At 37.4% G+C, this 16962-nt stretch overlaps 1 protein-coding gene across 1 annotated transcript; it reads right to left on the bottom strand.

Moving 5' to 3' along the window:
* Positions 1-4697: 4697 nt before the first annotated feature.
* zfand5b (zinc finger, AN1-type domain 5b) lies at positions 4698-13119 on the bottom strand. Its single transcript, XM_056466637.1, has 5 exons — positions 12978-13119; positions 8514-8691; positions 8215-8415; positions 5413-5538; positions 4698-5295 (listed from the first exon to the last, which is right to left on the bottom strand). The coding sequence occupies exons 2-5, from the start codon at positions 8668-8670 to the stop codon at positions 5147-5149; spliced, it is 633 nt and encodes a 210-aa protein (XP_056322612.1). The 5' UTR covers positions 8671-8691; positions 12978-13119; the 3' UTR covers positions 4698-5146.
* Between the last annotated feature and the right edge of the window lie 3843 nt (positions 13120-16962).

The following is a 16962-nucleotide window of genomic DNA, read 5'->3' as shown; positions in this document are numbered from 1 at the left end:
ATGATTGAGTGTTTTGAAGCAATCGAAACGCCAACTGCTGCTCAAACTATTAAAGCATCAACATGTTTTAACTCAATAATAGTGTTTCATTTAAAGGGCACCTATTTTACCCCCTTTACAAGATGTAAATTGTGTCTGTGAAGTTTCAGCTTAAATTACTCATCAGATTATTTATTATAGCCTCCAGAATTTGCTCATTTTGGTGTCTGAATATGCTGTAGCTGTTTTTGTAGCCTGAGACTTTAAATGCAAATGAGCTGCTTCTCCCCGCCCACCGTTCCCAGGTACGTGTCTGCTTCTCATCATGCATTACGTCTGATAGACAGCAGTCAGTGACAGAGACAGACTCTGAAGCTGAAATACAGCTCAATAGTCAAAAATACCAGGTAAGTTTATTTAATGTGTTTGTGGTGGAGTTAGTTCAAGCCTTTCTGACATGAGTCGGACACATTATTATTATAGCAGTTAAGAATTAGATAGTGATTTTATTGTCTTAATTACAAACATGCTCTGTTTTAAACTTATTTTTAACTTATAAAAATCACAGAGAGTTGTAACAAATATGTCAATCCCAGTTTATTTGCGAAAAAATATTCTGTGGACGTGTTTACATGTTATTATAGAAACATGGCGTCTGTCAATCAATTCGCTGGGTGGGTAAACCGCACTCCTATGTCATGTTGCGGTGGGCCTCAAACTCTGGGATTTGGGTCCTATTTTAACATCAGGAAATTAAAAATAGAGACTTTTGTTTCTATCACTCCAATATGACAGTGAACACTATACACACAGTCCAGTCCAAACAGCTTACAAAAGTGGATTTTCATAATTGGGGCTCTTTAAAGTATAACCTTTTTAACTGAGATTAAGGCAAGAACATCTTTATCATGCACTTGCTTGTGTTGAATTCAAAGTATGCCTTTTTGAAAGGTTTTTAATTTCTCAGTTCTCTTCATATCTATACACAGAATTTTCTCATAATATCTTTTAGCATTTCCATGTTCAAACATTTTGTTTGAAAAAAATTAATTACTGTAGTCAGTCACATGAGAAAGTGTGATCATATCAGTGATGAGTTTAATGATGGAAGCATGGTGTTTTTATTTTTGACTCATTGTGTACCTGAAATGTTTACAAAAATATAATACTGATACTTGTTTAACGTCTATTTAATTTACGAGCCACTGATTAGAAACAAACAAAACCATAGCAATGCTTTAAATGATTTGCTAGTGGCACATTATACAGTGCCTATAGAAAATCATCATACCCCTATGAAATAATGACTTTATTTGTCATACAGCCTCAAATCAAAGCTCTTATCCAGGCTTGGAAATGTGTTTGTAGTTTCTTCTCCTAACCTGTGCCTTTCTACAACTTTATCCTGAAGGTCCTGTGAAAGCAGGGTGTAATGTGAGTATAGATTTTCACAGGGTATGATGATTTTTCTATAGGCACTGTGGACAATAACACGTATATATTCTTCCCAACCGCACTGCTGCTGATGTGGCTACATAAATGTCTCCTTAAACTAATGGTTAGTGAAGCTTTAACAATGGGGCCCTCTAGCGGTCAAGAAGATGAACAGCTTCCTAAAACTCAGGAAAAACGACATGAATTATGATCGGCTGCATTTTAACCCCTATAACAGCCACATCTATTTTTGAGTTCAAGCTTGAAAGTTATATGTATTCATATGATATAGTTTGTTAATTTAACTTCAGGGTTTGACAAAAAAAAATATGTACAGAAGAACCTCCTACCTGGGGCACAGACGTTAAAGGGTTAATATAGAAGTCATTTTGCTGTAAAACTTCCTATTTTCGTTCGCGTTTGCCGTTACCGTTTTAGTTAGGGAGGAGTCTGAGGTCACGTGATGTAGTCACGCGCTTCTAATAAGCCCCGCCCCAGTCCTACTTGATCAGGGTTGTCAGGTTTCCTACATTCCGTATTTAAGTGATTTTTGGCAACTTCATTACACAGAGGGTTTTTTGGTGTCTTAAAAGTTTTGTAAATCACATTTAAATGATTTTTATTTTAACTCCATTCATTTTCTTTTCAGCTTAGTCCCTTTATTAATCAGGGGTTGCCACAGCAAAATGAACCGCACAGTAGATGCCCTTTCATCATCTATTGGTATATAGGAAACCTGACAAGCCTGATCAAGTTGGATTGGGGCGGGGCTTATTAGAAGCGCGTGACTACATCACGTGACCTCAGACTCCTCCCTAACTCCCTAAGTTTTACAGCAAAATGACTCCTATATTAACCCTTTAACGTCTGTGCCCCAGGTAGGAGGTTCTTCTGTACATATTTTTTTTGTCAAACCCTGAAGTTAAATTAACAAACTATATCATATGAATACATATAACTTTCAAGCTTGAACTCAAAAATAGATGTGGCTGTTATAGGGGTTAAAATGCAGCCGATCATAATTCATGTCGTTTTTCCTGAGTTTTAGGAAGCTGTTCATCTTCTTGACCGCTAGAGGGCCCCATTGTTAAAGCTTCACTAACCATTAGTTTAAGGAGACATTTATGTAGCCACATCAGCAGCAGTGCGGTTGGGAAGAATATATACGTGTTATTGTCCACAGTGCCTATAGAAAAATCATCATACCCTGTGAAAATCTATACTCACATTACACCCTGCTTTCACAGGACCTTCAGGATAAAGTTGTAGAAAGGCACAGGTTAGGAGAAGAAACTACAAACACATTTCCAAGCCTGGATAAGAGCTTTGATTTGAGGCTGTATGACAAATAAAGTCATTATTTCATAGGGGTATGATGATTTTCTCAAATTATGCTGCGACATTTGGATGGTAGGGTCAGAATTTGGCATCAACAACATGAAAGCATGAATCATTGGGCCTTATATCAACGGTCCAGGCTGGTAGTGTAATGGTATGTGGGTGATTTTTTGGCACACTTTGGGTATCGTGACAATGTCACAGCCTACCTGAGCATTGTTGCTGTTACTTTCAGCAGTATAATGCACCATGTCATAGTGTGAATCATCTGACTGGTTTCTTGAACATGACAATGAATTCACTGTACTCAAATGGCCTCCACAGTCACCAGCCCTTAATCCAATAGAGCACCTTTGGGATGTAGTGGAATGGGAGATTCACATCATGGATGTGCAGTTGATAAATCAGCAGCAACTGCGTGATGCTAACAAAATCCAAATTCATTTTCCAGTACCTTGTTAAATCGATGCCACAAAGGATTAAGGCAGCTCTGAAGACAAAAGGAGGTCCAACCCGGTACTAGTAATATGTGCCTAATAAACTAGCCAGTGAGTGTATTATGTGCACATGTACATACACACACACACCTTTAAAGTCATCATTAAAAAAAAAAGTTGGGACTAATGTAAACAATTAAAAAATAAAATAAAAATGCACAGGCGGTTGATCAATCTCAACATTTATAAATCATCAGTAGGGCCAGACGGAATCTGCAGACATTTTTTGCCATTTCTGGGCAGAATTTTGGTTAAAAAAAAATCTGGATTGACGCAGAGTGATTTTGGGAGTATCAGAATTAAAACCTTAATATGTGAAGAAAAACAAAACAAAAAACTTTTTAATTTGTATTTAATGTTTACAATGCGAATGCAGTTAGATCCACTTTAGTTGGTAAACAAAGCAAGTCTCTCATATAATATATTTACTAAAAGATATTAAATATTACTTTACAAACTGTATTGTAAATGAATTATATGAACATTGATATTAGTCAATAATATTACTGTAGTTTATTTAAAAACTGAAATATGAATTTACACACATTTACACAAGTAAATAAACAGAATCAATGATGGCCTAAAAGTCAGCAGAATGCGTGCAGATTCTGTGCGGGTCGAATTTTCAGCTTTGCAAAAGTTAATCCATTACAGAAAAGAAAAAAAAAAAAAACACTTCTGCACTCTGGCCGATTTTGTTAGAGAACTGGCAACCTTAATCAATCATTCAGTAATAAAATCACAAAAATAAATCATAACTTCAGAATAAACAACCCAAACACATTTTAATGATATCTCTGTACATAATTTTATTTACATGATACAATTTCTCAGTAATGTCGGGTAACAAGATTATATGCGCACTACATATAATAAATAAAGATGGTTTGTACAAACTTGCATAACTAAAAATCAAAAGGTTAGTTTTACTGTGTAAACTCACAAAGCTCTAAAACAAAACAGCGCCGAGCAGCCAGACCCAAAAACTGGAAAACAGACAGAAAAATGACGATGGCGTTCACCGAGTGACGACACTCGAGCACGGCGGACTCAAAGATCTGATTGAATGACACTAAACAACAGCACAGTCTGACACTCAATACCCACTGAAAAGATCAATCACACACACAGAAGAGTGAAGCGGAAAGAAACAGACCTGTAGTTTGCAGTCAACTGTAAAATACTCATTTCACGAACCATGCAAAACACCCACTTAAAACCCCCCAACTCTCTGAACGAGCCCAGAAAACACACGTTCAGAAACTGCGGTCACATTACAACTCAAACTAAATCATCGTATTCATCAAATGTCTTAAAGGATCAGAAGTCAATGGTTTTGCGTCAGCTGCCCCATCTAAACCTGCAATTGATGGATGCGCTCTCAAAACTGAAGCATTCTGGTCTGGCTGCATTAAACATCTGATTTGGATTATATTGACTTTTTTTCCCCTCACACAGTCGCTGAACGGTTTAAAAAAGAAACACTTGAAGAGTTGAATTACGGGAAAGCGTCTGCTAGTGTGGTGAAGGCGACTCCATGAGGAAGTGAAGAGCGTCCGTGTGCTACATGAGCCAGCCATGCACTGCTGCTCCGCCGGCGCTCAGAGCCGTAACAGTCTTCAAGAGTCCACGTCACAGACTAAACCAATGAGCACACATTCACACAAACACACACACTCTTGTTTCTCTTTTTTTCCTCCCCTCGTTCGTTTCAATTCGAAGCTCATTTACTGACAACAGAAAGATGGAGAGACGGTGATCACTCATGCATTGGCTTAGAAAGCGGCTTCTTCCCCCATACGGTAATTAAAAAAACTAGTCTTTAGAATCACAGGTCAAAGTGCGAGTCCTTTCTTCTCGTCTCTCGCTAAACGGAGGTGAAGCGGCGGACGAGAGCTTTATATTCTCTGGATTTTATCAGCCACCACCACTGGGTTCTCCTTGCGGATCTTGGCGGCGGCTTCGGCCTTGTAGTCGTACGGGCAGTTGTGCTTGTCTGAGTAGCGATGGAGACCACAGAAGAGATTCCCACAGCGGCAGTCGAACCCTGGCAGACACAGAAGAAATAAAGAATCAGCGTGTGTAAGTTGAGGGATTATTTGTGATCTGCAGGATGCGTGTGTGTGTGTGTGTGTGTGTGTGTGTGTGTGTTCGCTCTGCTCACCTGTCAGGCCGACCTTCTTGCGGCACATGAAGCATCTGTTCTTCTTGGGTTTGGGGGCTCCGGTGGTTTTGGTCTCTTCTTCAGCTGTGCTTGGAGGTGCGCTGGACGCTGTCGGCTGGGTGACAACTGGAAAAAAACGAACATGAAAACAGTTAGCATATATCAAACTGCTAAAAACATCTGCACCCATGATGCAACAGGCCGCAAATCAGAAGCAATCCGTTTTAAACTGGTTCACTGGAAGTGAAGTCGTGCCAGAAACGGCTCAGTGCTGGTGTGTGTGTGTATAATTTGCTGTTTATGTCTGTGTGTTGGGTCTCTGTTGTTGGTTGTAAATGTGAAGTAAATCCACACTTTGATGAAGCACTAGGAAACATTTGATCATCAACACTACCACATACTCGGTCATTTGTTTGGTTTGCACTTGCCTTGAATCTACACCTCTCTAAACACCTACAACGCATGCTCATGACGGCAGTTTTCAAACACATTTGTTTTTTATGTGTTTACATGGAAAGTTGAGATATGAATGTGCTTCTGGGCCCAAAAATGAAAAAAAAAAAAAAAACGCATCAGCAGTTTCCCCATTTTGGGCTGAAAACAGTCTCCAAGTTTCAGTGTTGTGTAGAAAATAAGCACCATGTACATGACTGACACCAATATAAGCACAAAGCGACTGCACCTTTAACTTTGTAGGCTGTTTGCAAAAGTATTTTAGGCACAAAAAAATATATAATAAATACAATTTTCTGTCAATAGGTAGGCATGAACCAACACCACTTATTTGGAACCGATCCTATCCCGATACCAAAACTCTGAGTACCGACCAATACAGATCCAATCCCCATACTGTGCCTTTTATTAAACATAAGAGTTTCTATAGTTCTGGTGAAACTTATATAATAGATCTTTAGCAAAAACCCCAGACCTAATAAACCAGGCTACATTATTGGAGCATTGATTATGACATTGATATGATCTGTAGCTCAGCTTATGTTTCCTTTTTAATATGAAGATTTTTCTTTGAAATCTGTGATAGGCTACCACTGTTGACACTAATCGCTAGTGAAATAATTAGCCTTTTAGCAAAGCCTGATATTTTCCTGTAGGTTTGACACAGACTAAACTAAACTGTCTGAGGCCAGTTTTACTTAATCCCTCTCCTAAACTCACCATAAAACAAGGACCCTTGTATGCTTCAGCGCCAACACAAACTGGTCTGTTTAATAAAATGACAGAAACATTCAGTTTCAGAGTAGCCTATATTAAGCTAAATAATGTTCTGTTAATGACGATCCATATTGCGCCCGTCAGTTTCACTATTAAATCAACTACTTTGGCCACAATGAGCCAGGCTTTATAAACTTTTCGCAGCACTGAAATTTTCCTCGTAAGAATAAACTCAGTCAGAAGGATGAGAGAACACACTTATTGTGAGAATTATTTTATGGAGTGGCGCTCATCGCATCTGCGCACCCGGTGCATGAATGAAGTGCTTGATGCATCATTGAGACAGTGTGCAGCCCTCCGGTACTGCAGACACTTTCAAAACTGGGAAGAAATCAGTGCGTTGAGGATCGGTCCAATGTATTATTGAGCCTTTTCTCATTTAAAGGGTCAGGTAGGCCTGCGTTGTGTGTGAAGAGCAGGCAATAACCCTCTCTACTCCAGTGTTGCGAATGCGATCCGCTGATCTAACAGCTAAACATCATTTAGAAACAAATGAACTGTTGCAGGTCAAAATGAAGCAATTTAATGCTAAACTAAATGCATTTCTCCACTGATTACTTCAACTTTCTCCAAGACTAAGTGTTCTTATTAGTTGGAGTTATGAATGCTGGATGCCGTTTGAATTGTCAATAAATGGAGAATGAATGACAGGCGCAGCGGCGGGAAGCGCTGAACTGAACATGTTCTTTCTGCACAAGCTTTGACACCCAGTCTGTACGCGCATCATCTGCATTATGGTGCTCAGAGAGGCTTTACTATGGCAGAGCAGACTGAAGATGTGCTGTCCTTAAAAGGACATTCAGCTTGCCTGATGTGGGTTTCCTAAAAGTAAACAGACCATTTTCTAATGCAAGTCTGAAGTATGGGAGTCTTTTTCATGCGCCATAGGTGCAAATGGGAAAAAATAAATAAATAAAAATGATCATTTGTGCGATGTGATAACACCTCAAAGTTTTACCCTTCAGCAGACACAAGACTAAAACCTCAGGTTTAAGGTGGCACTCATATTTCCACAACAAAGGGGCAAACAAAACTGACATTTAGCCTACAATCCTTACACAACCTACAACGATTGTAGGATGTCAATGATCAAAAACTCTTATTTAATAAAGTAAAAAAAATGTTCTGCATGCACAGAATATTTGGATGACCTACTGTTATATCACAGTAGCATATCCCACAATGCAAAGCACTCAGTACAGTCTTCCATTCATCAAAGTCATGAAGCATTAAAGGGATGGTTCAACCAAAAATTTAAATGTCAATTTTACCTTTCACTTGCTTCAAACCAGTTCGTTTTTCGTCTGTTCAACACTAAAGATGATATTGTAAAAAATGTTGGAAACCAATAACTTTTGTTTATCCTACTATGGAGGTCAATGGCTTCCAACATTCTTCAAAATATCTTCTGCAACTCAATCTGCTTTGGAACAAATGAAAGTTCATCGTGGGTGAACCATCTCTTTAAGCCAAACATATTCAATCAATCAAGTGATATTCAAAATGAGGTACTAACTTCCTGAAATAGGTTCAGCTGAGACGCTTCTTCAATCCTGAATCAGAAATACCAACCTGGCTCAGGAAGATCTACTTTTGGCGAGGCGGCGTCATCTTCACAGGAAATGCTCATCTCCGTCATCTGTTGTGTAACCGGAAGAGCTGCAGCAGCAGCGCAGGGCGACTCAGCACTAGCAGTAGAGTTGTTAAGAGTAGCTTCAATGATCTGGATGGCCGAGGCTTCAGAGGTAGGACTACTAGTGACACTGCTGGAAGCTGCCGGAAGAGAACAAATCCACTTACTGTTGAAGACAGTCAACAACAACTGACCTCGCAATCATCAGTGAAGGTGCTCAAGCAACAGAAAGACGTACCCATTGTGCTAATAGGACTGACTCCACCATTGTTTTGCCGCGTTAGATGCTCTTTGTAACAGACCGAGCACATGCCATTGGTCCGAGGGTTGCCATAGAAACCACAGCCGGTGGCACAGAGCATGGGCACGGGGCTTTGATTGGTCTCCTGGGCCATCTCTCCAAAAACAGGCGATTCCTACAGACAACCAAACACAAGGCCCGTGAATATAACAGCATGTGTGTGTGTGTGAGAATCAAAGACGGCGGTTGGCTTCATTAAGAGGATTTACATAGATAAAGGCGCGATGTTGCCACGGACAGCGAATCAGATTAAGAGTCAGATGTCTGAATCTTGGCATGAGGCTCTTCTAGGCACAGAAACACTCGATTCAAGCCGATTCCTGCAAACTCACGCCACTGATCATGAGGAACTGTTTTACAACCACACAGAGCTGGAGCTTATAGGTCAGCCTTGAAGACTTGCTCCAAGTTGTGGTTTGTTTCACTGCTGTTGATCAATAAAATAATCCATTAAAATGTGTGGGATAATAGACAGACCGTACTGACCACCCTGTCCTGAAGACCCTATTCTAATAATCTGCAAAAGTAGTGCTGCATCCAAATATTGGACAAGGGAGAAAGAGAGCATGATTAAACACCATTTTTTCACTTTAATAAATAAATAATAAAAATAAATAAAAAACACAACTAGCCGCTAATTTGCCTGTCCTGCATAGTTTAGCTCCAACTTTCTTTATTACACCTCCCTGGAAATTTTTAGTATATCTAGGAAGAGCTTGATTAGCTGGTTCAGGTGTTTAATTGGGGGTTGAACTATAATATGCAGGATACCAGCCTTCCAGGACCGAGTTGAGACACCTCTGGCCTCGTGGTCAGTGCACAACTGTGCTTCTGGCATTCAGAGTACGAATCCTGAATCATGACTGGATCTTTCCTTTTCCCTCTCCAACTTCACTTTATCTATACATCTACCATTCCATTTATACTGAAGGAATAGAAATTGTAAATTTACATTTAGTCATTTAGCAGACGCTTTTATCCAAAGCGACTTACAAATGAGGACAAGGAAGCAATTTACACAACTATAAGAGCAGCAGTGAAGTGCTATAGACAAGTTTCAGGTGTGTAAATTCTCTTATATTATACCTGCTCATAAAATAATATTTCAGTCATTGTCAGTTGAGTTAATAAAAAATAAATTAAATGACAACATATCAAATTTAAATTACTTATATCCGTACAGCTGACTACAAAATACTACATAAAATCTATATATTAAAAAAAAAAAAAAAAAGTCAACACAGATGATAATTTAAACAATTAATTCTAAAAATTAGTCAAATATGGACTTTGTTTAAAAAAAAAAAAAAAAAAAACAAGCTTTGTTAATATTTAAAAGGTTTATAAAAACAAAAGATTTTAAAGTAATGACACTATAATTCATATATACGCAATATATTTCCATTAATTTCTTAATTCATTGTTTACGCATGTTTATTCACTATCATAAATATTAACTTAATTTAGTTCCAAAACAAAACTATTCTTTAAAATACATTTGTACAATGAAAAGGTACAACTGCTTCTCTGAATTGACTCATCCGGAACTGTTGAATTCACAGTATTTAAGGCAAGTCATATCAAAGTGATTAAACTACTTCAAATTAAATTACTTTATCAGTGGAAAAAAGTAACTTAACGAGAGCAACTAGTTACTTTGTAACTACCTAACTGAGTTTGGTGTCTTTCAAATAAAATTATAGACAAAATACAGAACAATATGCAACCATCCACATAAATACTGTTTTGCATCTGCACAACTCTGGTTTGCACTTCTTGCCATGTGCCCTTAGGTGTAATTGCATCATTTACAAATTTTTATTTTCACTTATATTTTAGATTTGATTATGTGTAATCATATTTATTATAATTTGTTTTTAAAATTCTATTTTTTGTATTTATATTATATGTTAGAGTCTGAGAGTTTCGCAATTACGATTCTCCGCATGTCCTGTACATGTGGTTAAATTGACAAAGTTGACTTCTAATCTAATTATTTTGTATACGCCAAAATATGTATGTGTCAATATGTATGTGTCAAAATACGTGAAAATGTTTGGTCATGCCACATAACATTTATGTAAAAAGTAAATATTTACCCTACAAAATATACACAAGACAACATCATAATGCACATTATATTTTAAGTGAAAAAAAGTTGCTAAATTGTGGTTATTTGAATGACCGTGGCATTGAATATGAAGATCTGAAACATTAAGAAAAAAAATAAATGACAATTGACTAGTATTTTGTGGTTGCACTGCAATCATTAATCAAGTGTTAATGTGCTCAAATGATTCTTGTTCTAAATATGCTTGATTCTTGTGATATAAAACTACTGTTCCACTATCGGGACGGGGATGATAAAATAAAATCGGATCAAGACAATCTCCAGTTCATCCAAAAGAAAAAAGATATGAGAAGAACAACATACAAAAACAACTAAATTTCTTGCAGTTTTTCCTTTGATGCTGAAAAATAACTCTGTCTTTAAGATATTGATACCCTCCAGTAGGCAGATGAAGCATGTTGTGTATGTGTATAAACTGACTTCTAAACTATACTATATATCTATCTCTACACACACACACACACACACACACACACAAGTAGTGTAGAGGGAACAGCTGGAACACAGTGTTCAACCAGAGACAGATTGCAGCAGAAAACCCATCCAAGCCCCCGGAGCAACAGCATTTAACACTGACGCTTTCGAGCAATAAACCTGACATCTGTCAAGAGGGGCCGCAGTTTGAGGGGGGCCCCTCGTCTCCAAGTAAACAAGACTGCAGCATTTCACCTCTGCTCCGTCAGAGGTTTTCCCCTGAAAAGCCTCCACATGGGCCACATCACGTGTGTGCGTCTGCTGGCCCTCGCTCACATGGACGGCTGGATTAGTTTTCATCCATCACAAGGGTGCAATGTGACATGTTGTTCTGAACAGCCTCCACCATGCGAACAGCAGTGTGTCCTGACTATAAATACCCCTGATCGTCCTGACCTGCCTCCATTACATCATACACCTCTAGTAGGAGCTTGTTTTTCGTAGTGCCCTCCTCCTCCCTACGCATGGCCTCATATTTTGATAAAGCCAAAAATGGGTTGTTTTTCCATCCGACTTCCATGTGTATTGGCTATTCAGATGCATATATCCCTGTCTGACTGATAAAACACATCTAGTGCACATATCTAAGTCAAATATTTGAACAAACCATAACCATTAAGCTGAAGAGATGCCATACTAGAATAGAGACAACAGAAAAATGATCACTCAAAGCACCAACATGAATACGCACCCATTACCAAGTCTAATAATGTGCTTTATAGACAATGTAAACATTGGTTGTGTGCCTTATATACAATGTATGAGTATTTCCATAGTGCTATATCAGTGTTTAAGGCCTCATAGTGAAATCCACTGAGTCATGCTAACTTTAGCATCACAGCTAGCAAACAGTCGCGTTTAATGCACATAAAAGACAGAACCCAATCTCTGGCAGCCTCGGGCTGTGTGCTGTGCTCAGTCTGGAGGGTTTGTGGTGATGAATGGGTCTGGATGGATGGTAGTGTGCTTGTTTATCTGCTATACATCTGGGTCAGAGTGAAAATGCTTTGTGCTCTCCTTTGTTTCGAGCACTCTTCCTGTTTGAGCCAAAGTACAAAAAGTGGTCATAAAAACACAAAGATTTACCAACAAAGGGTGAATTTTAAACAAATCCAACTAAATATTACAAAAACATGAGGTAAATTATTTTCAAAGACGTTTATTCGATCACTCGGTGACAAAGATATTAGCTAATGTTAACGTGAGCCAGACATTCCTTTCATTTTCCAGCACATTATAAACCACCCATCAAACAAATAGAGACCAAATAAAAACGATAACATTAATACAGTAAATAAGTTACTAGGCAAATGATAGGCACATATAACGTTAGGGCTATTAAGGTTGCCTGAATAAACACTCAAAGCCAAGCTAATGTTAACGTTAGCTGCTAAAAACGGGCTTATTATTTCTTCACGACGCTCCCGAATATCAAAATCAATTTAAAGGGGAAGCAAACAGTCCTTTAAAACTAAAACACGAGTGTTTTAACACAACTAGTTTGGTTTCATTTTACAATATAGCTTTTAGCCCCAAGTGAACAACAGGCTAATTTGACTAGCTAACATGCTAGCATCGGCTAACAACCATATTTGGCGAAACTCGCCAGGTTCACCAAGTTCATCACTTTTAGCTAACAACTGACACATTAAACGACTTTACATCGAGGAACAACTGGACAAAAAGTACATTAGGTTTAATAGCAGCTTTTCTACACATCTAACGTTGTCCACATCTTCGTATAACGTTAACATTAAGACGAGCGTTCTAATAGGTGAAGAAAGTGTTTTACTTGCCTTATTTGAGTAAAAAGAGAAGCTCCCAAAGTAAGAGACTGTGTGTGTGTATATATGAAAGCCTCCGCGGCAGTCTGGGCTGCTAGTCCGCCGATGTGCCTATTTCGGTGTGTATTATATGTGTGTTTTTCGGGCTGCTGTTTGTTGGTTTTCTTTAATAGTGTGCGTGACGTCATAGAGATTGACACGTCTTTGGGGCGGGGCTTAAAACGCCAGTCATAACAAGTTGACTGTACAAAAACAACTTCTGCTCTGAAGCAATAACTCTATCGCAACACACTGTACTACACTTGTCAAATACTGGATTTTATCCACTGCAGTTTTCAAATAGGCGAGCATTTCTAGCATTTTAACCAGTTTTATGATAAAGCGATACATAAAGGTCAACTTTTAACAACAAGAGTTGAATTTGTTTCCTTTTCCAGTGATTTCTGAACAAGTTCTGAGTACTGTAATACTGATAAGATAAACAGATCTTACAAACACAAACACGCCCTTAAAACGTGCCACGTTACCACAAGTTCAGCCCAAATACCTTGATATTAGAATACCATAGTAAACCATGAGTTTTATTACCCGAACATGAAGTTTTTTTAAAAAGTATATACTATTTACTGTCCCTCAAGTGGTTCTAAACCTTTATGAGTTTGTTTATGCCATTGAACACAAAAGAAGATAGTTTGAAGAAAGCTGAAAACCTGCAACCATTGACCTCCATAGTAGAACAACACAATGAACAAACACAATGGAAGTGTCAATGGTTCCAGGTTTCCAGCTTTCTTCAAAATGTTTAACAGGAGAAAGAAACTCAAACATGTTTGGAATGAGTGAACTATATCTTTAACCATGGTATTTATAGTAAATTGAGGTTATACAAATGATAATCGATTTACCATACAAATTTACTATAATATTACCACAATCAACTGCATTGGTTTCAAAATGTGTGTTGCTGTATTTATTATTATTATTATTATTATAAGTTTAATCTCGATTGGAACTGACCTTTCAACAATGTAATAGTATAAGAAAGAAAACAATTTTAGTGGACACTTTCTGTACAGTACATCTGTTTGCTGCAGGTTATTTTTACATTGGCTCTGCTTGTATCAGATGTCGATCTCCACACAGTGATCTGCTGACCCAGAGCTGGCTCTCTGAAGGACACGCTCATTCAGTCAGTACACATTCTAGTCAAATCCATACCCATTCTAGATTCTGTGCACTAGACGCCTTAAAATGAGAAATATTGCTTAGCTGGACAACATTTTGGGGTGACCATTTCAATGTGGTCGTTAGCGGCCCTGGCCCATGAACATTTGCTGCTTGTTATCAAACTATTTTTATAACTGTAACAAGAGGCAATTCAATCATATCTTAATGTTAAAACAGCGATCATAAGAATATTTATCCACATGTGGATTTTTTTGGATTCTCAGAAGCTATAGAAATTAAAAATGTAAAACAGGAAATACGTTGGGACCATTGCGTCATGCTGCTTAAACTCATCTAAACACTTTTATATTTTCCTTTAAGTTCAAGTATTTCATCGTTGGCAAACTTTTTCATTAGATGTTAGTTATTATATACTAGTACCAATCAAAAACACACTAGTTCTCATTTATCAGGTACTTGTAGGATACATAATTTAGCTGTGACAAATATCTCTTCTGTTACTATAAACACATTTCTAATTTGTCATTAACTTTTATAGGGATCTGCCATTGATATAAACTATTCAGCTTTGACAATATATATTCCAGTTGTGACTTTAGTACATACTTTTCATAGATTATCAATGATGTTTTAGTACTGTTTTATTTAGATCTTAGTGCCTAATATTAGATTCTTATACTTAGTCATCATTAGATACCAGTACTTGCTACGAGATGCTCTTACTTGTTAAATAGATACTATTTATAACACAATATGTCAGAATAAATGTTGTTGTCTCATTTTTATATAAATGTAACACTTGGAGAAGGATGAACATAATTGTACCCATATTTTGAGATTTGAATGTTATTTGTTTTAAATAGACCCACAGAAAATATAATACTATAGTATTTTTGAACCACTGTATATATTTACAGCACTTTAACGAATGCTCCAGCATACTGTAGTATAAAGTGAACTGATAAACTAATAAATACTGTAGGATACTTTTTCTACTACAGTGAACTATGGTGTATTGTAATATAATATACATATTTTGGGCAATTTGTTTATATTACTAAACACTACCTGACAAAAGGCTTGTTGTCAATTCCAGTTGTAAGAGCAACACATAATAACTTGACTTCTAGTTGATCATTTGGAAAAGTGGCAGAAGGTAGATTTTTCAGATGAATCATCTCTTATACCTTAATCAAATCATCAAAAATACTGCAGAAGACCGATTGGAACCCGGAAGGACCCAAGATTCTCACAGAAATCAGTCCAGTTTGGTGAAGAAAAAATCATGGTTTGGGGTTACATTCAGTATGGGGGCGTGCAAGAGATCTGCATAGCGGATGGCAACATAAACAGCTTGAAGCATCAAGACATTTGTGCTGCCCATTACATTAGAAACCACAGGAGAGGGCAAATTCTTCAGCAGGATAGTGCTCCTTCTCATACCTCAGCCTCCACATCAAAGTTCCTGAAAGCAAAGAAGGTCAAGGTGCTCCAGGATTGGTCAGCCCAGTCACCAGAGATGAACATTATTGAGCATGTCTGGGGTAAGATGGAGGAGGCATTGAAAATGAATCTAAAGAACCTTGATGAACTCTGTGAGTCCGGCAAGAACGCTTTCTTCACCATTACAGATGAATTTATTAATAAGTTATTTGAGTCATTGCAGAGATGTATGGATGCAGTCCTCCAAGCTCATGGGAGTCATACACTATATTAATTCTTTTTCCACTGCACCATGACTTTATAATCTATACTCCACATTATTTCTGTTATGTGACAAGACTTTTATCTAAGTAAACTCAGACCTTACTGTCCTAGTTAAATAATTAAAAATCAAGGCATGATCATATTTTATTTTGTTAAAATAAGCGTAATCTAGAGGCCTTTGCCTTTTCATATAAGCCACTTCTGATACCAAATGATCAACTAGAAGTCAAGTTATGTTGTTCCTAAAACATGGATATGCCACAAGACCTTTGTCAGGTAGTGTATTGTGTTACTTTAGCAAGTATAAAAATACCACAACAAATTAAATAAGGTAAATATGGTTAAAAACACTAGTGGGAGTTACTATAGTACATTTCTAGAATAACCCCTGTATGTATTGTTTCATGAATTTAATTTAATGTATAAATGCACAAACGCATCATATATTACACACTATGTTCCAGGATGCATTTTGGTCTAAATAACGCACATCTTGTCAACAGGAAAACAATGGAAGGAGTCTCTTGTTAGACGTCTTTTCGTTTCAAAACAACTCTGTGTCTGTTTTGAAAGCACTCTCGTATTTTGCCCTCTGGATATAAATAGAGCTGCAATCTGATACAAGAGTCCGACTTGCAGTCCATGTAGAAGAACAGCACCAACCGCTGCTTTCTGCTCTTTAAATGATTTGAAGCACATAATGGAGTAGAAGACTTGGTGATCATATAATACATTTCCCAAACTTGAGTACTTGCATTATCAGTAAACAAAGAGCAGAGTTTCACCTGATAACAAACAGTGATTCATTTACTCCTCAAATTTTGCTTTACATACCCAATGACAGGCCTTTGTTAACACTTATCAGTTTTGATTAATGATGTAAATTATAGAGTGAAATTTTGTAAGGGCTTGAAACGAAAATAAGCCATTTATTCATGACAGAAACACCTATTTTATACCTGATTATGCTTGTATAGCACCAAAGTAAGATTGCGAGATATTATTATCGCATTAAAGAATACATCAAGACATAAGAGTTACCATTTTTAGTGTAAACTGCTTAAAAACAACACTACTGCTGAAGAAAAACAAACAAAGACTC

The sequence above is a fragment of the Danio aesculapii genome, chromosome 10 (genome assembly GCF_903798145.1).
Source record: "Danio aesculapii chromosome 10, fDanAes4.1, whole genome shotgun sequence".
NCBI classification, from domain to species: Eukaryota; Metazoa; Chordata; class Actinopteri; order Cypriniformes; family Danionidae; genus Danio; species Danio aesculapii.
Note: the sequence above shows the minus strand (reverse complement) of the source record. Positions and strands in the feature narration are given on the sequence as shown.

Coding starts and splice junctions, on each gene's coding strand:
- zfand5b (XM_056466637.1), bottom strand. CDS start 8,670: ATGGCCCAGGAGACCAATCAAAGCCCCGTGCCCATGCTCTGTGCCACC. Junction 8,416..8,513: donor CAGTCCTATTAGCACAATGG/GTACGTCTTTCT, acceptor CTCTTCCGGCAG/CTTCCAGCAGTGTCACTAGT. Junction 5,539..8,214: donor AGTAGATCTTCCTGAGCCAG/GTTGGTATTTCT, acceptor GTTTTTTTCCAG/TTGTCACCCAGCCGACAGCG.